Source organism: Peromyscus maniculatus, chromosome 14 (assembly GCF_049852395.1).
Source record: "Peromyscus maniculatus bairdii isolate BWxNUB_F1_BW_parent chromosome 14, HU_Pman_BW_mat_3.1, whole genome shotgun sequence".
NCBI classification, from domain to species: Eukaryota; Metazoa; Chordata; class Mammalia; order Rodentia; family Cricetidae; genus Peromyscus; species Peromyscus maniculatus.
In genome coordinates, this window is record NC_134865.1 from 63,149,886 (window position 1) to 63,177,829 (window position 27,944).

A 27,944-nucleotide genomic window follows, 5' to 3' on the forward strand; every position below is an offset into this window, starting at 1 on the left:
TTTCTATTGTACTTGTATAAGTCAATGACATCTGCATTTTTAATGTATTTGAAATTTTTATTTATTTATTTATTTTTTAAATTATTATTTTTTTAGATTTATTTATTTATTATGTATACAGTGTCCTTGCATTCCGGAAGAGGGCACCAGATTTCACTATGGGTGATTGTGAGCCACCATGTGGTTGCTGGGAATTGAATTCAGGACCTCTGGAAGAGCAGTCAGTGCTCTTAACCACTGAGCCATCTCTCCAGCCCGAAATTTTTATTTAGATGATACTTACCTGCTTAGTTACAGCTCCAATTTTTGATCCTTTTAAGTCTAATTCAAATTTAAATTCGTGTGGTCATGTCAAATTCACCATTTTGTGTATTTCAGTATCTCCTCAGATATGACAAAAACCTTAGCTGAGAATCTCCAGACATTTATGTGTCTCTCTTTTATCCGTTCATCCTAGATTTTTGTTGATTCATTTCCACCACTAATAAAATGTAAGCATTTACAATTTGTCACAAATGCAGCCAATCATTTCAGATTTCTCTCACTTAAGAATAAATTGAAAAGCAATTCTAAGCCTTAAAAACAGAGATATGACGTGCAGACAGATGAGAAAAGGAACTCGCACATTAGACTGACAATCACTGTCTGTGTGTAGATTTATACCCATTAGTGATTAACTCTGAGTCACCAATAATCCATTGGTGTCCCATTAAGGAAAGAAATAAAAGCGCTTCCTCCTTAAAATCATTTAACCAAGGGCAAGTTCAAATTTGAATTTTCTTTCTTTCTTTCTTTCTTTTTTTTTTTTTTTTTTTTTTTTTTTTTTTTGAGACAGGGTTTCTCTGTGTAGCTTTGGTGCCCTTCCTGGAACTCACTCTGTAGACCAGGCCAGGCTGGACTCAAACTCACAGCGATCCACCTGCCTCTGCCTCCCAAGTGCTGGGATTAAAGGCATGCGACACCACCGCCCGGTGCAAATTTGAATTTTCTACTTCATGCTCCCTGTGTCTGCCCGCCTCTGTCTACCTGCTGCTCGAGTCTGAATTAGAGTCTGGTTAGAGGCTGTGTTGATCAGCCCCTGTGTCTTTGTCTTCCATCTGTGTACATCTGGGTGCTCTGTTGTGTGGGTGTGTATCTGTGTGTGTGCATCCCTCTCCGCTCTGCTCTGTATGTATTGGACAGGACAGAAATCATCAATGGGGAAGAAACGGAACTCTTTACAGAAATCTTGGACAGAGTTTTACAAGGATCAAATCACCAACTCCAACTGATCCCAGCTGACCCAGATGATAAACAGTTGCCCCCCCCAAAAAAATTGTTAACCAACCAATATCCATAAATGGATGCTTTTAACTTTTAGGGTAGGTTTTAGGAAGTTGCTTTCAACTTTGGTGTTTGCTGCTTTCAGCAAATAACACACATGTGTTATTCTCGGTCGGGGCATAGAAGAGTACATAACTTAAGATAACTACTATGGATTGTGCTGGGTTGCAAAAGTTGACTCCATAGGAAATCCAAGGCAAGGTCAAGTTGGTTATGACACTGTTCTCTTAAAAGCAGGTGAAACAGGCTGAAGACACAGTACACTAGTGGTCTTAAATCTCAAGTGATCTCAAGTTGTAGTATCACCTTTGACTGTGATATCCAGCAAAAATTCCAGTGTCTTAGAATGTAAGAGATATTTTCGAGATTTTGCATTGCCTCAGTCTGCACATGACATGAGTGAGGTATTTGTACCATTTAGTGGCAGTTCAGGTTAACTCAAGCACAGCCAATAATACCAGGAGCGACCTGGACAGTTCCTGGCTCGATTTATTCCACTTATGGCTATGTGTTGAACATCTTTTGCATCATTTCAATGATTTCTTAGCCAGAATCAACTCTGACATATGACTGTTTGCCAAGACTGTGAAGGAGAATGCTACTGGCCTCTTGAGGGTGGAGGTAAAGGGTGTGGGAGACATCCTCCCCTGTCCTGGATGGTCACACAATAAAGAGCCATTGAGCACAAATTGTCAATGGCACTGAGGCCAAGAGACCATTCTAATTGAACATGTGTGCAGTTGCTAATCAGCCTTCCTTTTTTGTATTCTTGCTTCAAATAAAACAAGGCTGGATGGATAGCTCAGGTGTTAAGAGCATTCGCTGTTCTTACAGAGCACCCAGGTTCAGTTCCCAGTACCCACATGGCAGTTTGCAATGTCTATACAGTTCTATGGTATTGGATGACCTCTGCAGACAAAAGGCACATACATACATGCATGTAAACATCATATACATAAGATGAAAATAATTATTTAAAAATATTTGCTTAAAACTAAAACAATGTGATAACCCTTCCTTAACCCTCTTCATTTCTCACCCTCACTACTATTCCTCAGTCTCTTTTTCCTGGAGTCTCATTTTGTTTAATTTTTGACATGGCTAGTTCTTCCATATGCATTGCATTCTAATTTCTCTATTCTCTACTCTTGTTCAGTCAATACTTCCTTTTTTTTTTGATTTTGCTCTCACCTACTATAGCCATTCATAAATAAATATCGAAGGTCTTGACTCCCTCCTACAGTTCAAGCCTGCAATTAGAACATCACTCCAAATATTGCCACCTCTGATGTCCCACAAGTAGTTTAAATTCAGTCTATCCAAACTAAACAGGCTGCCTTTCTCCATTTCTTCTCCTTTTAAACACACTGTCATTCAGCCTCTTGTGAGCTGCAAGCCTCAAATTCCCCTCTAGTTTTTTCATTGGCCTTGGTGTTCCTTAAACAACTATGTATTTGGTGTCTCTACTTTGGTACCCAATAGCTTGTCGATTCTCTTGTTCACACCTTCACCACATATTTATGGAGCCCTGCTCTTTCCTCATGCTTTACAGAATGCCCCGAAAGCAACGGTAGACAATATTCACAGAGTCTTCCATTTCATTTCCATTAAAGTGATAAGTACCATGATGGGGCCAGATACTGAAAACTGTAGAAACTCATACATGAGACGTGTTCCCAAGTAGGAGGAAGATGAGGGGGCTGAGGAAAGCTCGGAAGAAGAGCATCTCACCTGTGATCCGTGCCAGCTAGCCAAAAGCAGGGGGGAAGATCATTATGAAATAGGGGAAAGTCTGAGCCTTCTGAAGAATTAAAATAAGTTCATTGAGGCTGGAATTTCAGCCACAGGGGAGACCAAATAAATAAATTGAAAAATAGAAACACAACAAACACACACACACACACACACACACACACACACACACACACACACACACTAGACATGGTCAAGAACAGGATCGTTTGTTCCTGTTGTGTGAAGGAATATCAAGTCTTCTATAGAACTAAGCCATTGGATGATTTTAAGCAGGCAAGCAAAATGCTCAAATGTTTACTTTCCAAAGCTCTTGGCTGTGCTGTGGGCATGGGTTAGAATTAGAGTCAACAGGTATTTATTCCACTTCGGCTATGTGCACTTACTGCTCTAAAATTATATTCAAGTGGGAGGAAACAGATAATGATCCAAAACATAATAAAGTAAATTATATGCTTATTTAGATAGAAGAATACATACAAGAAGGGGAAATTGCAAGGTATAATAAGGAATATTGGATGTTCTGGGCACATGCAGGTTCAGGGGAGTGATGTGAATAAAGACTGAGATTTTTAGAAGTCATAAAAAGTCTCAAGCCAGGTGGTGGTGGCACACACTTTTAATCCCAGCACTCAGGAGGCAGAGACAGGTGGATCTCTATGAGTCAGAGGCCAGCCTGGAAGAGAGCGAGTTCCAGGACAGCCAGGACTACGCAGAGAAACCCTGTCTCTAAAAACAGGCTCAAGTACAAGAGGAAGGCTGTAGGATGGGAGATGGTAAAGGGAGAAACAAGAACAACTTTAAGAGCTTCTGGTCCTTGAGGAGGTGGAAGAGGACCACAGGCAAACAGAATTAGGTGATGTAAGAAAACAGTCCTTTCCTCCACTGTCACGACGAAGTTATTGGTGGATAATTCAAGGAATTTCTATCTCTGGTTTCAACCTCTTCTAGAAGAAGTTTGTCTGCTAAGATGGGTGATGAACAGCCAGAATTTGAAATACTATATAATAAAGAATAGGCAGATAGGAGGAGGGGCGACTAAGAAATAGATGATACTCGTGAAGATTTGAAAGTCTCAATGAGGCATCCCCCAGGGAGCCAGCATTGGATTTACTGGCCTAAGATTTCCTGTACCTTCAGAGCAATTAATACTTGCTGCATTAATCCCACTTGATAGTCTGCATCTCCCAGTTCTGTGAGTTCCTTGAAGCTAAGGAACAAGTCTGTTTTATTAATGCCTAGAAAAATATCTGACATAAAGTAAATGTTCAATAGATATATATACTGTGTACACACACAGTAATAATAATTAAAGCTGTAGTGTATCTCAGGGGAGGCAAGTGGAGATCACCAAGATGACCCTAGGTTTTCTCGGTAAATTAAAGATATCCAGCAGTTATTCCGGCAAATGTTTTAATAAGAGAAAAGTACCCTAGTTTGTATAATAGGTTGTATAGTCATCATAGTAATTGAGTAACATTCAGGTAGGCAGAATGAGCATCCCCTCTGAAAATTCAGTGGGAAATGTGGGGGAAAGGGCATGAGGCAAGCATAGGGAAGTAAGTTGCCAGTCTTCAGAATCTTGCTCCACTTGCACCCATGAAAAATTCTCTATGGTCCCTAAACAGCAAATTCATCCTATGAAAAGTGTTCTGAGATAATGTTTGGATCAAAACAATTTATGTATTGCTGCTTAGCCACAAAGGACAACGGGCTGGGAAACCTGATAAATCAAAGTTGTTTGTTTATAGAATAAATAATTCCAAACAGTCAGCACAGGGCCACCAGAATAGTAACAGACAACAAGTACTGCCCCTCTTCTGAAGAATGTCACTTAGTTACAGTTACCAAGGAAGCTTTTCAAAAAATGTAAGTACTTGGCCCAGCTCTCATAACCCTAAATCAATGATCCTGGGATGGTCTTGAACATCAATGTGTCCAGTTTGTTCAATTCTATGTTCAGGGCTGAGAATCTCTGTTGTGACTATGTTAATCATTCATTTTTCCTAAATGTCATAGAAGTACCTCTCAGTAGACTATGGTCATTGAATCATCTAAAACAACATAGCTTACATACACATTCACAATTGCTCATATAAAGGAGTATCTCTCTTTTTCCCTCTTTAAGTACCAAAATTGTTTATTTGCATAATATTTTGCTTAATAATTTCAAGACAAATCCTGACTTTGCAGTTTCATTCAAAATCAAAAAGATAGGTCTTAAGAGAGAATGTAGTCTATCCTGTTCTTGACCATGTCTAGTGTGTGTGTGTGTGTGTGTGTGTGTGTGTGTGTGTGTGTGTGTGTGTGTTTGTGTGTGTGTTTGTTGTGTTTCTATTTTTCAATTTATTTATTTGGTCTCCCCTGTGGCTGAAATTCCAGCTCCAATGAACTTATTTTAATTCTTCAGAAGGCTCAGAAAGAGCTATCAATCTGTCAATCCTGTCCGTGTCCGGGCCGGGTGAGGTTTCCCGCATTAGTGATGAACTCTGATTACCAATAATGCATTATGTCACATTAGGGGAAGAAATAAAAATCTCTTCCATGTGGAGCCATTTAACCAAAGGGAGTCCAGACTTGAGTTCTCTACTTCATGTTCTCTGTGTCTTACGTCCTCTGTCTGTCTGTTAAATGAGTCTTAATCTGTGCCTGCCTGAGCCCTGTCTGACTGTCGGTGAATCTGCCCCGTGTCTCTGTCTGTCTCTGTCTCTATGTGTGTATATGTGTGTTGTGTGTCTTTCCCTCACAAAAGGTTTCACTCTATCTTTATTGAACAGCCAGAAAGCATCATATGGGGAGGAATGGGCAACTTTACATGAATCTTTAATTAAGTTTTTACTAAGTACTGTCACTGGCTCCAGCTGATCCCAACTGACCAAATAACAAACACTGTTTATCAACCAATATCCATAAATGGATGCTTTCAACCTTTATGGTAGATTTTAGAAAATTGCTTTCAACTTCTGTATTTGCTGCTTTCAACAAATAATACACATGCATTGTTACAGGACAAGGACAAGGAAAAGCACATGATTTTTGTTGTTGTTGTTGTTGTTTTTAAAGACAGGGTTTCTCTGTGTAACAGCTCTGGCTTTCCTAGAATTCACTTTGTAGGCCAGGCTGGCCTTGAACTTACAGGGATCTGCCTGCCTCTGCCTCCCAATTGCTGGGATTAAAGACATGTGCCACCACACTCTGCTAAAAAGCACATAATTTAAGGTTACAGCTATACATTAGCTTAGGTTGTAAAAGTTGATTGCATGGGAAATCCAAGGCAAGGAAGGCTGGTTGTCACATTGTTCTCTTAAAAGCAGGTCAAACAGGCTGAACACACAGAAGGCTAGTAGTCTTTAATCTTAATTAACTTCAAGGTGTATTGTTAACTTTGGCTGTGAGGTCAAGCACAAGTTCCAGTCTCTTAGAATATAAGAGATATTTTCAGAATACTGCATCATTATCATAGTCAACACCCTTCGGAATGCTCTTAATTCTTTGGAAATTTCATTTCTATTCCCTTGCTTTTAAGCCCTTTATTTAAAATGCTTCTTATGCACTTCAATGTTCTTTTCTGACGCTTTCTGGTTTTGCTATTTTGAGTAACACATCTACTCATCTATTTACTTATGTATTCACTCAGCATATATTTACTGAGCCTGATTAATGCTAAGAACTATAAAGGCACTCATAATTCAATGGTCAAAAGCAGTCACAAACCTCCACATTAGATAATTTACAGTCTAATAACATGACATAAAACAAATGCTACCCAAAGATGCACTGTGATTATCTATGAAAGAGATGTTCATAGTGCTGTGAAGGTGCACTATGGTAATTTTAGCCTCTTCAGGAAGCTGGTAGTGAGTTTCTGAAGAAAGTGACATTGGAGGCCTGCAGAGGTATGGAACATAAAGTATTGGGAAATTTTAGACATACTGGGATCTGGGGAAAAAAATGTAGCTAGTCTACACATGTGATTTGTGCATGGCCTAAGCTTTAGAAAGGCCCTAACAAAGAATTTATTTTTTTTAAAAAAAAAAGGTATGTTTGAAAGACAGATGTGCTGGTACATATTTATAAATCCGGGTACTCTGGAGGTTAAAATAGATGGCTATCTGGGGATAGCTGGCCAGCCAGCCTAGTTTACTTAGGTGCCTCACACCAGTGAGAGACCTTGTCTGTAAAAGCAATGTGGATGACATCCTGAGTTATAATAGTCAAAGTTTCCTCTATCCTATACACACACACACACACACACACACACACAAATACACTTGTTCATCCGCACACACCTGCATACACATGAACACATGCATATATGTACATAAAAAATAGTGTGCTTATATCACAGACACTCGCACATCAGTGTTTATTGTCACACTTCTCACACTACTGAAATTATGGAACCAACCTGAGTGTCCATCAATCGGAGTGGATAAGAAAATGTGGTTTATAGACACAATGGAATTCATTTCAGCCATAAAGAACAGAAGGTGAAGACAACTGAAGACCATCATGTTAAGTGAATTAAGCCAGTCTCAAAAAGACACATACTGCAAGTGTTCTCTCATTTGTGCATCCTAGACTTTATAGATAACATAAAGTCACATATATGCAGATAACATGGAAATAGAAGCAATGCCGTCCAGGGGAACAAAGAGGTCCAATGGGGAAGGGGTGGAGCGAGAAAAGGTAGAGAGCAGCGGAATACAGGGGGATGTTCTGAAAGCACATCGCATACTTGCATTATAATGGCACATGTAAACCAACATGATAAAACGAAATAGAATGTTTGGAGTTCCTTGCTAACTTTCTACTTTGTCTTTTTTTTTTTTTTTAAATGTTCAGCTATTTATCTATAGACGCAACTCTGCAGCGGCTGGAACCCCATTCTTTCTACAATTTGAGCAAAATGACTCACATGTAAGTACAAGGAAAAGGACAGAGTAGAGCCGAACCACAACCGCCATTAAAAGTATCCTTTTGCATTTGTTTATTTTATTTTTTTGTGGTGTCGGGTGTGCCACGATATGCATTCATAGGTCAGAAGACGACTCACAGAAGTCCATTCCTTCCTTTCTCCACGTGGGTCTGGGAGACAGAACTCAGGTCATCAGACTCAGTAGCAAGTACCCTTATAGGCTGAGTCATCTCACCAAACCCACAAACAAAGTTCTTGAGAATTTGGCAGCATTAGACTTGAAGTAAAGTTACCGCTAAAGGGAATGATTAGGAAAAAGAAAGATGGCCCCATCAGGCCATATATTCTGTACAGAAGAAGATGAACATCAGCAGAGGCGGTAAATAGGTGGATGAATATAGATTCTGACTGTGTAAAACAAAACCAGTGGAATTTAAAATACAGGCAACCCATGCTCTGCACAGTAGTCTGGCATCCTAACATCCTAAAACTATGCAGACTGGAACTAGGTAAAGGAACTCAACTACCAAAAAGAAAAGTTTGAGGACTTTGTGACATTTAAAATTTTTGTCAAAACATCATTAAAATTTGTCTTACTGTTGCAAACACAGAATGAAAGAAAAGATAGTAAATCCAATATTGTTTGGATGCACAATTTAAGCATCAAAAATATTTAGAATTATAGGATTATTGGGTTATAAAAGTTTATTAAGAAGTTTAAACTGTGCTTGCCCATTTTTTACTTTGTTTTTTTTTTTTTTTTTTTTTTTTTTTTTTTTTTTTTTTTGGTTTTTCGAGACAGGGTTTCTCTGCGTAGCTTTGCGCCTTTCCTGGAACTCACTTGGTAGCCCAGGCTGGCCTCGAACTCACAGAGATCCGCCTGGCTCTGCCTCCCGAGTGCTGGGATTAAAGGCGTGCGCCACCACCGCCCGGCCCATTTTTTACTTTGTTATACAATTTTTTATGTACATATATGCATGTGTTCGTGTGTATGCAGGTGCATATGTGTGCAGATGAACAAGTGTGTGTGTGTGTGTGTGTGTGTGTGTGTGTGTGTGTGTGTGTGTGTGTGTGTGTGATAGAGGAAACTTTAATTGTCATAACTCAGGATGCCATCCACATAGTTTTTACAGACAAGGTCTCTCTCTGGTGTGGGGCACCCAAGTAGAATAGGCCAGCTGGCCAGCCATCCCCAAATAGCCATCTATTACATCTGGGAGTTACAAGAAAGTATCTTTCTAGTGTCTTGGCAAATTCTAGGTCTGGATGCTAACATTCAATCTTCTTTCTTTGGTGTAATAGACTATCTCCAAGTATTTCTTTAACATGTTTTTATTTTGTTTTAGTGGGGTTCTTTTTTTTTGTTTTTTGCGGGTTTGTTTTGTTTTGTTTTTTGTTTTGTGGGGTTTGTTTTGTTTTGTTTAGGAGATTGGTGGAGGTTGGGAGGTTTTTGATGGTTGTTATGGTTTAGTTTGGCCTGGTTTAGGATTTTGAGGCCAAGTCTCATTCTGTAGCCCAAGCTAGCCTCCAACTTGTAACAATCCTCCTGCCTTGCTCTCCTAAACGTTGAGATAATCGTTGTAAAACTCCACGCCTTGCTTTGAGGTAAAGCAGGGATGGGGGGAGGGTTGAAATAGGTTTTACTATGCAATCCAGGCTGGTCAAGAACTATGTACTACGAGCTGGCCTTGAACATCCACAAGTAGGCTTTGTATTTTCATCTCGGTTCATCAATTCTCGCTTTCAGTTAACTGATTTCATATTGATCTGCTACTAAGAAACTCATAGGTGATACACTGTATTCTTTATTGTTTGTGAGTAAACTGAATTGTGATGGCAATTACCAGTGACTGAAACAGTGATGGGATTGGTCACCTACTGTGATTCCCTCTGTTGTCTACCCAATGGTGTGTGTAGTGAAGACTGGGCAGTAAAGCTTGCTCTTTATTCTGTTATTCAGCAAACATCCTGTGGTAACTACATTTGAAACTGTTACTAAGGCTAGATGTTTAACTAGATAACAGTCACTGATCTTTATCCATATATGCACAATGCAAAACAAGGAATGCCTCCATATACACAGAATTAGAATACATGATTTCAAAAAAAAAAGAATGGGGAGGTTATGAATGATATTAAAATGTTCTAGAGTCTTCAGATTATCTGAGAAGTGGCTGCCCTAGCTGCTTCTCTGTTGTTGGAATAAAACACTAACCAAAAACAGCTGGAGGGAAGATAGGCTTTATTTAGCTTACAGGTTACAGTCCATCACTGAAGGATGCCAAGGCAGGAACCTGGAGGCAGAAACCTGGAGGCAGGAATAGAACCCACAGAGGAACACTGCTTATTAGCTCACTCACCACAGCTTGTTCACCTACCTTTCTTACACAGCCCAGACCCACCTGCATAGGGATGGCACTGTTCACAGGTCATGGGTCCTCCAATTAAGAAAATGCCCCTAAACATGCCCATAGGCAAATCTGATGGCGGCGGTTCCTCAGTAGAGATTTCTTCTTCCCAAGTGTGTCTAGGTTTGTGTCAAGTTGACGAAAACTAGCCAGCATAATGGTAAAGTTCTAACTTAATATCAGACTTCTATAAATCATAAATAAAGTTATAATCCATGAGAAAGTGACTCCAATAATTGTAGAAGAATAAATGACTTGTAAGCTTATAGTTGGGAGGCAGGAAAGAATTAACTAATGAATGTTTCAAAGGGCAAGAAATGAAAAGAAAGAATTGCCTGAGCAAGTAGTAAATTCAATCCCAAAGAATCATTGCATTAATGTAAAATAATAATAATAACAATAACAATTGAATTCTAACTAAAATACAAAGATTTCCATATTGTGCAACTTTAAAAATCTGTTTGCATATTGCTTGCACGAGGCATATTTAAATGCAATATGGAAGGGTTCAAAGTCGATCTACGTCACTGAATGACTAAGGTGGGAACAATAGAGGAACTCGGTAACTGGAGAGCTGCTTAATAACACAGGATCTGTGCCTTCACTGCTCCTTCTGTTCTGCTTCTGACTCCACCCTAGGGCTTCTCTCCTCTGCTGCTGCCTTTCCCATGATGTTTGTGAAGTTCTTGAGGACAGGTGTCTGCGAAGTTGTTGTATTAAGCAAACCCCTTTCTCTGTTCCTGGTCTCACTAACATTAACAAGTGTTCTCCAGAACGCTCTAGAACCTAGACTAGATGCATTTAGTGAATACTTAATTACTGATCTAAACATTAACTTTAACATTATACTTTCATCTACACGTGTATTTTATTTGAAATGAAGGGGAGTTAAGCAATAATTTCTTAATTAAATATCTTTGGTTTGGGTGATGCGTTCCTTGAAATATTATTCAGAGCAGGAGGAACAATAGTGGGAGGAGGAAGAAGAGAGAGAAAAGTAGAGAAGAGGAGAGAAGAGACGCAGGGAGTGGGGGGCGGCGTGGATGAACAGGAGGCCAGCACAGACTCCATGCAGTCCCTTGGGCATCCAGGCTACTGCAAGCGAGGCCTTTCTCAGATTTCCTCCAAACTCGACCTGGAGGGCTGGTCCCCTCCACACCGCTGCGCTGAACCCCGCTGTGTTTCTTCTTTACAGTGCCCTTGCTTTCTCAAAGCACAGGTAGCTTCCTGCATTCTTGGACTGTGGTCAAGAATTTCCAAATTGTTTGATTCAAATTCGCCCTCACAGGCATGTGGGATCTTATTCCAATTGGACTTTCACTGCCTCTGGTGAGAGGTTCTTCACTGCTTACCTCCTGCCCTCCTTCCCTTCTGTCTGTCCAAGGGCTGTGCTGGTTGTATTTTATCTTTTAAGTATATTTTCTTTAAACCTCTGTTGTGTTTCCCATTACTCCTTGCAGGGGGCCCCCCTCCCCGACAGCTCCTCTCTTCTCTTCTAGACCGTCACTGGGCAACCAACCTTCCTTACCTGAACGGTCCATTGCCCTTTTGCCCACTGCTGTGGGTGGGCTGCATGACCTTTCACCGTGACTCTTTGGTGCCATTCACTCAAGTTCACTTGTTCAAATAATTGCCCTTTATAAAGCAATTTATGGCTGCAAACCATACCTAGACAATTTTCAAACTCTCCTGTTTCCCATTTGTTTGTCTTTAGTAACAACTCAAGCTCTCCTCCCCAAATGGTAAATTCTAGCAAGCATGCCACTTGTCTTAGAAAAAGAGAGAGAAAACCACCTTGTCCAAGGCAGGATTGTCGTGTGAATGTGGAATAGGGTGCCCGGTGGCTTCACTCTGTCTAGGATAGAGGGAATTCCAAAGATACATGCCTTTCAGTTTTAAACCATGATAGTTTTGCACCTTAGGTAGGAATTTGATTGGGTAGGAATCATAATTTAATACTTTTGTTTGTTTGTGTTTGTTTTTTGAGATGGGGTTTCTCTGTGTTAACAGTCCTGGTTGTCCTGGAACTAGGTCTGTAGACCAGGCTGGGCTTGATCTCAAAGAGATCCCCCTGCCTCTACCTCCCAAGTACTGGGATTAAAGGCGTGTGCCACCACCACCCAGATTAATTTAATACATTATGGTTAGTGGACACGGCTAAGACCTTTATAATGTAAATGTAAACATTGATGAGTCTTTTTGTAGAAAATCCCAGTAGAGAGTGTTAAATTATTTCCCTGAGTAAGAATTTTCTCGGACAACACAGTTATTTAATGAATAGAATGGACCAGTAAGGTCATGCTCTTATAAACATTATGATATACATTGTAGAAGAAGGAATGTGAATAGTTTCCATCCTCAACCTCCTTCAAGGTGTGTTTCATAGTCATTGTCTTTACAGCACAATTTCAATTATTTTTTGCAAGAACATTGCAATACCTTTGTCCCTAAGTCTAGATTTGTGGAACTAGCCATAATAAAAACATTATTTGTAGAAAGCTTTCAACTGTAGAATACATCCAATACCTCACAAGAGCCAGTTGAAGGAAGAAGTACTCTTATTGTCCCTATTTACAGAGGAGGAAACTATGACTCAAAGGGATCGAGGACCTTATCCAAAGTGATGGGGCCAGAAGTTAAGATTCTACTGCAAGTCTGGCTATTCAATAGTAAAAGGGGCAAACTATAGATCTGTGCTGCAGTGTAGATGAACCTCATCTCACAGACATCAAGCTAAATGAAAGAAGTAAAACACAACAGATCACTTGCTATAGGCATCCATTTATCAGAAAGGTCCATGTAAGACGAAGTTGTAGCGATATTTTAGAGCAGGGTCTGAGTTGTAGCTCAGTGGTCTAGTAAGAATTTAGCAGGCACAGAGCCTTGGCTTTGATCCCAAGCACTAGGGAGGTTGGGGAGAGGAGAGAAGAGGAGAGGGAAGGAGAGGAGGGGAGAAGGTCTGGCAGAAAGGAAGTTGAGATAAACTACAAATGTCCACATGATTCTTTTGTCATTGATAGTAGTAATGTGTGTCCTAATGCTGCATTGTTATAATGATCGATTCTGCAAATTTGCTAAAAATCATTGAACCATGTATCTTCAATGTGTGAATTCTGTGGAATGCAAATTATCCTTGAGCAAGCACTTTTAAGAATTACAAGGAGCACATTCCCAGCTTTCCAAATATTAGCATGGACAACTGGACACAATACTCGTGATGGCCAAGCCTCAGGGGCCATCTACAGAAGGAAAGACTACAGGCCTCAGTGGGTTCTTACTGACTTTCCTTGTAAGCATAAGAAGTGCTATGAACCTCTTCTAGCCAATCTATGTGTGCCAAATATTTTTAACTTTAATAGTGACAGTCCATGTTTAGCAGTTGTTATGACACTTACAGTAACTATATATTCTTCATCAGTGAATGCACAAACCTTATTGTGTAAGTTACAAACTCATGTGATAGCGCCACACATATGCTGAAGTTTTAAATTATTGGCATCACAAACTAAACCCAAACAAGCCGTTTAGGCTCACTCTGTCCCTTTCACCTGAAAGTGCGATGAACACTCTTGGCCCCTTCTGCAATGCTGTCATTTGCCTTGATTCACTAACTTCCCACTCTAGAGGTCATTGTCATGGCAACATCACTGGCTCTTGTTAATAAAAAGGTGTCCATCCTCAGTTGCTTGCCAAACCAATGGAGGGGTTTTCTTTTCTACCAAAATCCAAAAAGAAAATGGAGAAGATAAGAAACAAAAGCCACAGACAAACAAAGCTTTGAGACTTCCGTTAAGAGAAAGGTAGTCCACAAATTCAAATTGACTGAGACCAAGTCCAGGAGGGCAATCATGTCTGGGGGAGGAGCTAGGAATCTGTGGCCAGTGACTTATAGTTCCTGTCCCACCATATAAATGTATCCTCGTCTGTTCATGAACTTTTGTTAAACTTTATTTATCTTTTGTAAAATCAGAAATGGATGCATTTTGCTGACAGTTCTCCTGTAACTCTTGCAGAGAAATCCGGAACACCAGAAGTTTAACTTACATAGACCCTAATGCTCTAACGGAACTGCCCTTGCTCAAGTTCCTGTAAGTATGGACTCCTTTCTTATTGGTGTGTGTGTGTGTGTGTGTGTGTGTGTGTGTGTGTGTGTGTGTGTGTGTGTGTGTGTGTTAGAGTTGTGATGCTGTTGTCCATCAGGAATATCCCTAAAATGATATTGTCTAGCATCATTTTAGTGGTGTATGGCACAATCAGATCATTTCTTGTGACTTCTCACCCTTCTCCACTGGGCAAAGTACCAGATGAAACAGCTCCCATATTTAAAGCCTATCTCCAAAAGTCAGCACATCGTCTGGGATCAGAGACCTGCTCTGAGAGACAGGAAGAAGAAACGAGTAAAATATATACATAGTCTGTAAATATGGATAAAACAAAATCCTGAGAGCCAACTGGTCAATTTTGTATGGAAACAACAATTTTATATTTATATTTATTAACAAAAACAATGTTAGAAATTGCAAAAAGCAAAGCTTCAATACAGAAGTGAAACACTTCTTCTTGGCTTTGGTAATGACTTATGAGCTGGCCGTAAACCCCATCAGAGGAGGGAGCGTACTGGTTCTGTTTCATCCTTGCTGCCTATCACCCAGTAGGCACTTCAGAAAAATACCTTGAATGGATGTGAATATTTGACTCAAGACCCTCTAGACACCAACTGGAGGGATCTTCTTTCCTGTTTCAATGTAATTTTAAAAATTAGAAAACAAACAAAAAACAGTATAATGAAAATAAAAATCAATCTTAATCCCTGTACCTAGAAATAATCACTATTAACATGTAGTTCATTTCCATCCAAACTTTTAAAATAAAAGTATAATCTCACAGATATTTTAGGGGGTAAATCTTTAAGGATGGATAGAGGTTATTCCGAAATAATTCAGAAAAATTCAGGTACCAGGATAAAGATGGAAGCATGAAGCTGCATGACTCACTTGGGAGAACTGGGAACAACCCCTTGTTGAAGGGGTAGGAGAGGGAGACTCCAGAGTAACGGCACGTGTGGCTTAAAGGTATCTTGTGGGACAAGGCAGTCAATCCTTTTATGGACTTGCTTTCAACTCAGTAGATGGTTAATCAGGTAATTAGGGAGACATCAAAGAAGAAAAGGACTCATTTAGTGGGTTTTTGAGAGTAGAGGGGTCACGGTTCCAGTCTCGTTGACCTTACCTTTATTGCCTCCACTGAACTCTCTGGCCTTTTTGTCCTGCTCTTTTTCATGAACCCAACCATAGCTGAACTATACACCCATGGGATATCACTTCTCTCCTTCTGGGTTAGCCCGTTTATTTGTTTTGAGTTCTCTGGCTCCTGCTGCCTCTTCAATCCAATGTCTTTCTCTTTAGAAGGAGTCAAGATGGAATTGCAATGTGTATCAGTGAAACTTGAGTTGTTTTGCACTAGAAGAGCTGGGTAGGGTCTAAGCCTCTCCTCCATACCAAGCCTTTCAAAAACTTACAGTTTCCACTAGCTGTGTTCTAATAGCTGATAAAAGCATCACAGGAATTAAATCCTGGGGGCATCAGGAGCCACTAAACGTTTGTGTTCGTGTTATATTTTTGCACATCTTTTAATCTTGACATATTTTCCCTTGATGACATGAATTTTGGAAGTAGAAGCTATTGTCTTTCCAAGCACATTGTTTAAAAGGTCCTGCCGTATGTATACTCACAAGTCATTACTGCAAAAAAGTCATTCTTCATAAAATAATAATGCCAAAGGATGTAGATTTCTGGGATGTGGAGAGTCTCTCTACATAATCCCGGCTCTCTTGGAACTCACCATGTAGAACAGGCTGGTCTCAAATTCATAGAGATCCTTCTGCCTCTGCTGCCTGAGTGCTGGGATTAATGGCATGGGACACCATGCCACAATGTAGAATTTAAAACAGGAAAGCTGACTTGGAGTTAGGTAGTCATGTGTTCTTCCTCCATTGACCTTTTGCAGCCCATCCTCTAACAGAGAGAGAGAGACAGAGAGACAGAGACAGAGACAGAGACAGAGAGAGGCACACACACCATCTTGCAATTAAATGGAAACCCCTCCCTCTCTCTGTCTCCTCTCCTCTCCTCCCCTTTCCCTTGTCCCTTGCTCTATTTCTAGGAATCTCACTGGGTTCAAAACATCCACAGAGAACTCTAAGCAGAGCATAGGTATCACTTCTATTGACAGGATTAAATTATCATGCTTTGAAGGAATACCACCCCATTCCAGGGTTAGCACTTACCACAGTCATGAGGTATTGAGTGGAGGACTTGGGATTTACCTCATAAACTCATGATTTCAGCCATTACAGTATACTTCCTAGGTATTGATTTTCTTACCTAAACTTCTATTTCTTTTTTTTTTTAATTTAGTGGTATTTTCAACACTGGACTTAGAATATTTCCTGACCTGACCAAAATTTATTCCACTGATGTATTCTTTATACTGTAAGTATTCTAAACATTCAGTATTTGGTATATTTTGTTTGCCCCAGATAAAGAACTGGGGTGCAGTCATGGGAACTGGTAGAAGCCAGGAAAAACAATGGATTCCAAGAGACAGCAGTAGGCAGGGTAACTATGCTGAAGAATGGAGTCAGGCACAAGTGAAGAATAGCCACTGAGTTCACAAACTGAGGGCCACTGGTGATTCTGACAAAAACAGTGTTTGTAGGATAATGACGGTAGGAAGCTGAGCTGGAATGGGTTTGTGCTGGCTAGTTTCATGTCAGCTTGACACAAGCTAAAGTCATCTGAGAGGCGGGAACCTCAACTAAGAAAATGCCTCCATAAAGTCAGATTGTGGGCAGGTTTGTAAGGCATTTTTTAAATTAGTGATTGGGGAGAGGGGAGAGGGGAGAGCGGTGCCATCTCTGTGCTGGTGGTCCCAGGTTCTGTAAGAAAGCAGGCTGAGCAAGCCATGAGGAGCAAGCCAGTAAGCAGCACCCCTCCATGACCTCAGCTCAGCTTCTGCTTCCAGATTCCTGCCATGCTTGAGTTCCTGTCCTGACTTCCTTCGATGATGAACTGTGACATGGAAGCATAAGCTGAAGAAATCCTTTTCTCCCCAAGTTTCTTTGGTCATGGTTTCATGACAACAATAACAACCCTAATTAAGACAGGGGTCAAGAGAGAATTTCTGGAGAGCATTATAGATGGGGAAGAAAGCCAACTCATCAGTTTTATTGTTGTTCTGATTTCATTTCTGTCATCAAAAGACAACAGTGGTGTAGGGGCTGGAGAGAGGGCCTGAATCAATAGCTCAGAGGTCAAGAGCTCAAGTCCTCTTGTAGAAGATCCGGGTTCAATTCTCAGCACCCATGTGGCAGCTCACAATGGTTTGTAATTCCAGTCCCAAGGGATCCTATACCTCTTTCTGACCTCCATGGGCACAAGGCACGCATCCTCAGAAGGAGATGGTTTATTTGGCTACACTTTCAAGTTACTGGCCGTCATTTCAGGAAAGTCAAAGCAGGAAGTCAAGCAGCTGGTCACATCATCCTCATAGTCAAGAGTAAAGAGACAGGGGCTGGAGAGATGGCTCCGAGGTTAAGAGCACCGACTGTTCCTCCAGAGGTCCTGAGTTCAATTACCAGCACCCACATGGTGGTTCACAACCACCTGAAATGAGATCTGGCGCCCTCTTCTGTATACATAATTGTAACTAGAATTTTCCTGCCTTGCCCACAGTCAGGACAAATCTCTGTCACCAGCCAGTCCCACAGCCGCTCAGACCCGACCAAGTAAACACAGAGACTTATATTGCTTACAAACTGTATGGCCGTGGCAGGCTTCTTGCTAACTGTTCTTATAGCTTAAATTAATCCATTTCCATAAATCTATACCTTGCCACATGGCTTGTGGCTTACTGGCATCTTCACATGCTTCTTGTCATGGCGGTGGCTGGCAGTGCTCCTTCTGCCTTCCTGTTCTTTCTTTTCTCCTCTCTGTTAGTCCCGCCTATATTTCCTGCCTAGCCACTGGCCAATCAGTGTTTTATTTATTGACCAATCAGAGTAATTTGACATACAGACCATCCCACAGCATATAAATAAATAAATCTTTAAATAAGAGAGAGTAAAGAGACAATAAACATTTCCTTGCTTCCCTGAAACTTAATGGGCTTCCTCTACTCCTACAGGATGAAAATTCAGCCCATGAAATGGTGCCACCCACCTTCAGGGAGGGTCTTCCCACCTTAATTAAGCAGGATGATTCCTAGCCTATTTTATGTTTTACATTGATTTATTTAGTGTATATGTGTCTTTATGTGGAGTGTGGAGGTTGGAAGACAACAAGAAGGAGTTGGTTCTCTCCCACTGTGTAGGTTCCCAGAGCCACACTCAGGTTGGTGGGCCTGACAAGCAAGTGCCTTCACCCACAGAACTGTCTCAAGGCTCCCTCACCCACATTTAATTTTTAAATGGTAAAAATGATGAAATGATTTCTGAGGGGAGTGGCTGAATGGGGGAGGGGGTTTAGATAAGAGTGATACCTTATTTTTCATATTTTCTGATAACTTTTCACTTTTCTAGGTGTCATGCTTGCTTCACTCGAAGTATAAAGGGAAGTTGTTTGTTTGTTTGTTTGTTTGTTTCAGTAAACGGTGAAACAAAGGACTAGAAAATTAAAATGAGTGTGTGATCTGAGTTCAACAGAGCAGTCAAGGGCATGCTTTTGATTGACTGTCTGGTGTTTTGTTTTGTTTTTTCCAAAAACTGTGACATAGAACAGTGGTCTTACCTAATCATTCAAATGAAAATGAAAAAGCATGTATGCAGGAGAATTGCAAAGGTTGAATTAGCCCTGCAGAGTCAGTAAAGTGTAGAATGATTAGCTGCAAACTCCCTACCTCCCCACTCCCCGTTTTTCGTTGAGACAGGATTTCTCTGTACAGCCCTAGCTGTCCTGGAACTCACTCTGTAGAGCAGGCTGGCCTCGAACTCAGAGATCTGTCTGCCTGTGTCCCAAGGGGTGGGCTTAAAGGTGTGTACCACCACCACCTGGCATGCTGCAAACTCTTAATATTTTTTTCCAGGAAAAAAACATTTGCTACAGATAAATTCTGTTTAAACATAAGCAGTCTTGTGGGAGCACCTGCCTGGCAGTGTTTTGCAAATAGAGGACATCCTAATGATACCCATGAAATAAAATCCACTGAGCCCTTTCCTTTCTCCTGATCCTCATATTGACATAGAACATTCTAGTTGCTATGGACATAGTGTTGCAGTTTCAGAAGTCTCCCAAGCTCCAGCTGCTTTGAGATAAGGAGTAAGGCAGAGACCTCAGCTCACACTGGAGTGTGTTTGCTTGCTGCACACTTGACTCTGAGTGTGTATCCCCCTAGAACAGCTCTCCTCACCTCCCATGACCACCAGTGATTAGAAGCGGGTCAAAGAAGCAGCTGAAATGGAGCTGTATGATGGCTGGTTCTTTGAAGTGCATCTATGCAACAAGAACCCATGCCCGGCGTTCTTCTCTCAACTGTTTTCATCATTTTCTCTTGCAGTGAAATCACAGACAACCCTTACATGACTTCAGTCCCTGAAAATGCATTTCAGGGACTGTGCAATGAAACCTTGACCCTGTGAGTATTTCCAGTTTCACTCTTGCCAGCCCCTGAATTTTGTCTGAGGCTATTGTCTTAGTTTTTCCAGCTAAATAATGTGTCTGAGTTTTACAGAAGCATGCCAGTGTACACTGTGTGACTGGAAGGATTTCATGTAGTTGAGTGTGGCCTTGTGGTGTGATAGTCTACAGACCACTAGCAGACTGAGACGATAAGAACTGCATATTCTCTATGGCAGGGGCTGGTCATTTATTCCGAGAAGGGTCAGGTAGGCTGTACACATTGCACTGCCTCATAGCAACTGCCACTGAAAAGCAAAAGTGGCCAAATGCATACATAAGTCTGTGTCACAATTAAGTCCCTTTATAGAAACAGAATGTGGATCTGATTAGGCCAGTAGGCTTTATGGTACAGCATCCAACATCCAAATATCCCCATTCTATACAGGAAGAAACTCCATGGAGTAAATGTGACTTTCACAGAGTCCCTGAATAAAGACTAGTGCCACTGAGGGCTTTTCATAGTCTGTAATTACACTTTCTATCAGAGATCACAGACTAGGACATAGTTCCTATAACTGCTTGCTCAACAGAAAACATAGTGCTTTTATTCAGAACATGTCCTGCTCGTTGGTTGTTCAAAAGTAGATGCTGAAGGATGGGGCTATAACTCTGTTAGTATAGTGTTGGTCTGACATGCACGAAGCCCTGGATTCTATCACCCTTAAACTGGGCATGGTGGCACATGCCTGAAATCCCAGCCCCTGGGAAGTGGAGGCAGGAGGATCTGAGTTTCAAGATCATCCTTGGCTTTATGGCAAGTTCCGGACCCTGCTTCAAAGCACAGAAATGAACCAAAGTTGATGCCAAATCAAGGATAGCAATAAAATTTCTAATGGAAAAGATCTACTGAAAGAAGATCAGTTAATTCTCCAAGCTGATAGAAATCTCTCCTTTCATACTGTTAGCCACAAAGTAGAGTTAGGGCTACCTCTGCAGACCCTTCTCCCTATATCCCACACACTACCCCCACCCTAGGCTACTGTTTTTTGTTTGGTTAGTTGGTTGGTTTTGTGTTTACCTGGATGGCCACCCGAGCTCGCTATCTCTGGTCACACTACAGTCTGGAGTCTTTGTTGGATGCAAATCTGATTTACTTATTCCCTAGCGAAACTGATCCAAGCCTCCAGCAGGAACCCTCCTTTCCAAACCACTGCTGATGTATCCATTTGGGTTATATGAAAGATCACAGCTGTTCTCCCCGGGTGGGTCAAGTCAAAGTATCCTTTTCTCAATGAGGGCAGAGCTCTTAGGAAAAGACAAGTGATTCCAACTCGGCCACCTCTACTTTGAGCAGCAGTGGGTTCTCAGCTCAGTCCCAGGCATACCCTCTGTAAAGGTTTCCATTGTGTTGGGTAGCATTCTTCCCAAGGAAGCTCCTACATTCTCAGCTATTTTTTTTGCAGAATGTTAGCTTCCCCTTGTAACACTTTTCCCCAGGACTTCCTTTCCCTTTCCTACCAGAGCCGTCCAATGCCTCTGTTGAGACCCAGTGTTTGAATCCTGGCTGTAGAGGTGGGAATGGCATGAGTTTGTCCATTATCTTTACGGGTGATTTTTTTTAATTATATTTTTATAAAAGCCTTTTCTTCCTTGAAGGTCAATCAAGCTCAAAATTTTAAATGTACAAGGAAAGTGTCTAACAGCAGAATCCATGCCCATGTCCCTGCTTCTTCCCGTCTCTGCTATTTACATTTTTCAGGACCTATGTCTCCATGAAGTTTTATTTAGTCTCTAAAGCACAACTCAAACCAAGAACATTGTGTGTGTGTGTGTGTGTGTGTGTGTGTGTGTGTGTGTGTGTGTGTGTGTGAGCTTACGGATAGACTTTTTTTTTCCTTGATCACTCTCCACTCCTATTTTTGGAGCCAGGGTCTCTGGCTGACCCTGAACCTCAGCGGTTCGCCTAGGCTGGCTGCCCACCAACTTCAAGTATCCACCTGCGTGTACTCCACCCCCAGGACAGGGGTCCCAGGCACATGCTGCTACGCTTGACTTTTTAAGTGGGCTCTAGGAATCCAGATTCATGCTTGCATGGCTGGCATTTTACTGGCTGACCCATCTCTCCCAGCTCATCAAGGACAAATTTGGAGAAAATAAAAAAGTGCATCATTTTTTTCACATATTTGCAAAGGAGTTGCAGTTCGGGAAAAGTGGACTTTATCCATTAGCATTTGTCACTCTCTGTGCCTGAGCTCCTGGAAAATGGATTGCAGTCCACACCCATAATTCTTTAGGAACGAGAAATAAACTCAGTCGTTAAAGAAAAAAAAAACACACAAACAACAACAAAACCATGAGATTATTCCTCAGTTTCCCACAGTTATCTAGAATGAATTCAGATTTTAGAGTTCTCCTTTAACATGGCCATCTTTTAAGCATTCAGCATTATTAGATAGAGTGACTTGGTCTCCCTAGCAATTTGTAATGAGGTATTAGCATCATATTCCTAGAGATAAAACAGCAGGATGGAAGAGGATATGAGAGTCTCAGGATCACCCAGCTATTAAGTGGCAGACCCAGGCCTGGTTGTAAACTTGGAGTCTCCTCTGTAGTTACTGATTTATCAAGTCCATAAGTAGTATGTTAAAATTATTATTGAAGCTGTGTGGTGGCACACACCTTTAATGCCAGCACTCAGGAGGCAGAGGCAGGTGGAGCTCTGTGAGTTCGAGGCCAGCCTGGTGTACAGAGTGAGCTCCAGGACAGGCTCCAAAGCTACACAGAGAAACTTTGTCTCAAAAATAAATAAATAAATAAATAAAAATTATTATTGAAATTCTCCCCTGCCTGTTCTGAGGAATTCCTGGGAGCAGTTCCTGATTGTGGCCAATGACTACTAACAATTGTGAGTGCCACATACCTTGGGAGTTCCGAAGACTGGGGTCCCTTCTCTTGCAGAGGTGTGTTCTCAGTAGATGAGGAGAACTGCATTTGAGGTCCAGAATCCTGATCTCAGCTGGGCTGTGGTGGCGCACGCCTTTAATCCTAGCACTCGGGAGGCAGAGCCAGGCGGATCTCTGCGAGTTCGAGGCCAGCCTGAACTACCAAGTGAGTTCCAGGAAAGGCGCAAAGCTATACAGAGAAACCCTGTCTCAAAAAAAAAAAAAAGAATCCTGATCCCTAACAAGTTTAGACTAGCAAGATCTTGGCAAGTCGCTCCCATGTCTCAGTAACTTCACTAGGAAATGAGAGGTAACGTTTCAGGCTGGCTCCTGGAAACTGAGGTAAAAAATTAATAGCATGTTAAAATCTTCAAAAAATTACCACAAAAAGACATGACCTTTCAACCTTCTCAGAGTCATCTGTGAGGCTCAGTTTAAATTCCACCTATAACTATTAAGCATTTGGTTTGTGATAAACTCTGAGACCAAGCATTTTTTTTTTGCTTTTGTTTTTGTTTTTAGAGAGAGGGGACGAAATAAGACTTTAAATTTAAAAATAACAAGCTATGCATTCAGATGAATGTCTAGTCAGCTGTTCATCTTAAGAAACTGCTGTCCCTCCTCCAGTGCTGACATGAGCTTAACTGTCATCTGAAATTTCCTTCCCTTTAATAGGTCCACATTTTAAAAAATCCCAGGGGCTGGAGAGAGGACTCAGTAGTTAATAGTGCTTGTTGATCTTGCAGAGGACCTGAGTTTGATTCCCAGCACCCACACAGGACAGCTTGCAACTGCTTGTAACTCAGCTCCAGGAGATCCAATGCCCTCTCTAGCCCACACGGACACCTGCACCCACATGCATGTGCACACACACACACACACACACACACACACACACACAACCCCTAAAAACATAATAAAGATAAACTTTTTTAAAAAATCCTTTTCAAACCTTTGTTCTTCAGAGTAAGTCAGCTTCTGGGGAAAGGCTGACTCACTGGCTCCTAATTCTGGAGAATGGAGTTTCAAACTTGGAAACATCTTATGCCCCACACAAGACATAGTGTGAGGTTTTTTTTTTCCCTTCTTGAGGAATGCATATGGATGACGAGTGAAATTTTATGCACATTTCTGATACTAAAGAGACGAAGTCCAATTATTTAAAAAGGAACAACACATATCCCACAGGCCACCTATTTTCTTGACTTATTTATTCAGTTCTGGGGATCTGCTGACTCAGGGCCTTGTATATGTTAGGCGAGTACTCACCATTGAGTTAGATGACCACTAATTTTTCTCTTTCTCTTTTTCTCTTGATTTTAGGAAACTATACAACAATGGATTTACTTCGATTCAAGGGCATGCTTTCAATGGAACAAAGCTGGATGCTGTGTAAGTTTAGGGTAACCATGGAAACTGCCACAATTCCCCACATCTCACCCCCAGAAGGACCATCCAGAGAGTCTGAATTCTGTTGAGAGCTATTTTAAGTATCTCAAACTTTGAAAGTAAAGCTGAAAGAAACTTCACAAGGGCCATTTGAAGTGGACACTTAATGTTGGCCCCAGTTCTAAATCCCAAAGCTCTCGTTCTCAATAAAATGGAGACGTATGCTATCACCATCAGGTATCTTATAGGGGTGTAAGAGTGTGTGTGTGTGTGTGTGTGTGTGTGTGTGTGTGCGCGCGCGCGCGCGCGCGCAAATATTCATCTGATAAGATTTGATACATGAAGTGAAAGAATATTATTGCATCCAAAGTTGTTTTAAAAGAGTTACTCAATTTGTTTTGACATGCTTTTTCTTTCTTTTTTTTTTTTTTTTTTTTTTTTTTTTTGGTTTTTCGAGACAGGGTTTCTCTGTGTAGCTTTTTTGTGCCTTTCCTGGAACTCACTTGGTAGTTCAGGCTGGCCTCGAACTCGCAGAGATCCGCCTGGCTCTGCCTCCCGAGTGCTAGGATTAAAGGCGTGCGCCACCACTGCCCAGCTGCTTTTTCATTTTTAAAAGATAAATGATACCCAAAACAAAACAACAACAAAATAAGAAAAACAAAACTTACATTTGATTTGTCTTGCAATACCTTTTCTTTGTTTCTTTTCTTGTTTTGTTTTGTCTTTTTTTTTTAATTTGTTTTGTTTTGTTTTGTTTTTTTGAGACAGGGGTTCTCTGTATAGTTTTGGTGCCTGTCCTGGAACTCGCTCTGTGGCTGACCTCAAACTCACAGCGATCTGCCTGGCTCTGCCTCCCAAGTGCTGGAATTAAAAGTATGCACTGCCACCACCACCCAGCCTGTCTCGTTTTGTTTTGAGGCAACGTCTCACTATGTAACCCTGGCTGTCATGCAACTAGCTATGTAGACAAGGCTGGCTTGAACTTATAGAAATCTGCTTGCATCTGCCACTCAAGTTCTGCAATTAAAGATATGCATCACTTGACATTGCAATACTTGTTATTTCTTTAGCAGTTATATATTTTTTATTTATTTGTTTTGTTCTTGGTTTTGTTTGAGACATGGTTTCTCTGTATAGCCCTGGCTGTCCTGAAACTAGCTCAGATCAGACTGGTATCAAACTCACAGAGATCCACCTGCCTCTGCCTCTTAAGTGCTGGGATTAAAGTCGTGCACCACCACCACCCAGCTATATTTTTTAATTCCAAGTTATCTAATATTTTCTCCTCAAATTTAACTGCTCATTTCTTACAGTGATGTGTTACTTATTACTTTGTGTGATTCTATATTCTCCTATTCTTTAAAACATTCCTTCATAGTTGATCATTACAAAATCTGAAGGCCTTATGAGTCTAAATGTGTTGTGTTCTATGTTGCCTCTCAAATACTATTAGACATGCAAGCCATCTAAGGATCTTGTGAGATATACATTCTGATTCAGTAGATTTGGCCTGGGTTGTGGGGTTCTGCGTTTCTAACACACTCTCTCTCAATGCCGGTGCTGTAGCCCATGGACTACATTTTAGGGAAACTAGTTGTACAGCTATGTGCAGAGGGCCTGGGTGGAAAAGAGCATGCATGGAGATTAAGTGCTTTTGGTTGTTATTTTACAAGTTAAGCACTAGATTCTGCAATGACTCCATTTTAAAACATAAATGGTAACAAGTTTTGAATTTCTTATAGTGAGGTAAGATTCTCTACATCCTGTTGAGGTGGAGTCTAGCTCTTGGGTTTGGGGGCTTCCTTCTCGTCTCTATCGGAAGACGAATCTCATTCTGTTGGTTGTTTGGAAGGATGGGTTTGTTATGGTTTGATTTCAGTTATCTTTTTAGTATATAATTACCGAGGAATCTCTGAAAGACCCCACAGGGTACGTAAATTCTCACCAATACAAGTCATCGGCAGAGGTAGAAAGCCCCTCCTTCTGTCTTCACTTGATTGCAGTAATCTCACACAGCCCTTCATTGACTTCTCAGCATAGCTACTGCGTGCACAAAGCCTGCAATGCACAAAACCCTGTGCTAGCCACAAAATAAGCAAACACACGGTGCTTCCTGCTCACAACGAAAATTACATTCTTGTGGAGTCAATACAAGCCCAGCTACACCAAGGATCAAAGGGTATCAGAAGGAAATTTATCCAATCCAAAATCAGCATCAGCCAGAAAATATCCAAGTGCTGAATATCCAAAGATGTTGGCCAGCTACCTTGGAGAAATCAGCATGATTTTTCTCTAAATTTATCCTATGCTTTTAAAAAAAAAAAAAAAAAAAAAAAAGATCAGCATTTAATATTATGCAAATACCATCAAATATGTTCTTAGAGCCTTTACACATAGGAAAATGGCTCTAGTGATTTAATTTTCCTGTGAAGTATTAGGCTCTCTTAAAAATAATTGTGACTTTAGAAGTACCCAGGGAATAAATACTTCAAAGCTTGATAGTATTGTTGTAGATGTTGGGAGCAGAAAGAACTTAGCATTGAGACAACAGAGAACCACATCAGCAAGCTCAGGGGCAGAAATATTTTAAAAATTTCCAACCAGAGAGACTAAAGTTGAGTAAATGGCTCCCAAATGTAGTATATTGGCTCCACTCTTGCCTAAATCAAAACTGCCTTTCCAGAATTCTGGGAGACTAAGAGAGCCCAAACTTTCGATAATGGATAATTCATTTAGCAAACATTAAAACTGACCATTGTTGCTTCAAAGTATACCCTATTTGTGCTTGACATCCTGCTCACGTCTACAGAGCTCTGAAAGGAGGGCAGAGACAATGCTTCAGTTGATGAAGTGCATCCCGCATAAGCATGAGGATCTGAGTTCAGATCCCCAGAGCCTGTGTAAAAGCCCAGTGCCACAGAGTGCATCTGGAGTCCCAGCACTGTAGAGTAGGGACAATGGCCAGACAATGTAGCTGAATTAGTGAGCTCCACAGTCCAAAGTTATAGAGTACCCAATATCAACTCTGGTCTCTAACACACACACACACACACACACACACACGCACGCACGCACGCACGCACGCACGCACGCATGCTCAGGCACATGGAAAAAGTCTGGCTAGGGAAATCACTCAGCAGGTAAAGTACTTGCCATGCAAGCACAAGGGACCTGAGCTCAGATCCCCAGAACTCACACAAAACCCAGCATGGTACCATACACTAGTAATCCCAGCACTCCTCCTGCCAGACAGGAAGTGAAGACAAGATAGCCCATGTAAGCCTGTGGCTAGCTGGCATACATAGTGGTGAATAGGAGACCATGTTCCAGAAAGCAGGTGAGGACTGAAACCTGAGGTGGTCCTATAACCTCCACACGTGTGTTACAGCACATGCACACCCACGCGCGTGAATACACACAAATGTATCAGCTTCTGTTGTCGTAGGAAACAGCGAAATCAATACACAAATACATGTATATGGCTGCATTTTCAACAAAACATTGATTGACAAGAACAGGTGTAAGGTGCTGACTGATGGGTCACAGTTTGCAGATCTTCGGTGGAGAGGAAGCTATTCAATGAGGAGGATCTTTGTGT

The 27,944-nt window shown here is 41.1% G+C and overlaps 1 protein-coding gene across 1 annotated transcript in view; it reads left to right on the plus strand.

Annotated features, from left to right (window-relative positions):
- Positions 1-27,944, plus strand: part of Tshr (thyroid stimulating hormone receptor) — a 138,368-nt gene that overhangs the window by 78,174 nt on the left and 32,250 nt on the right. The window contains exons 3-7 of the mRNA XM_006987273.4: positions 7,921-7,995; positions 14,415-14,489; positions 16,818-16,892; positions 19,954-20,031; positions 24,281-24,349. Of these exons, the coding sequence (XP_006987335.1) occupies positions 7,921-7,995; positions 14,415-14,489; positions 16,818-16,892; positions 19,954-20,031; positions 24,281-24,349 (372 nt within the window). The remainder of the gene's footprint in view (positions 1-7,920; positions 7,996-14,414; positions 14,490-16,817; positions 16,893-19,953; positions 20,032-24,280; positions 24,350-27,944) is intronic.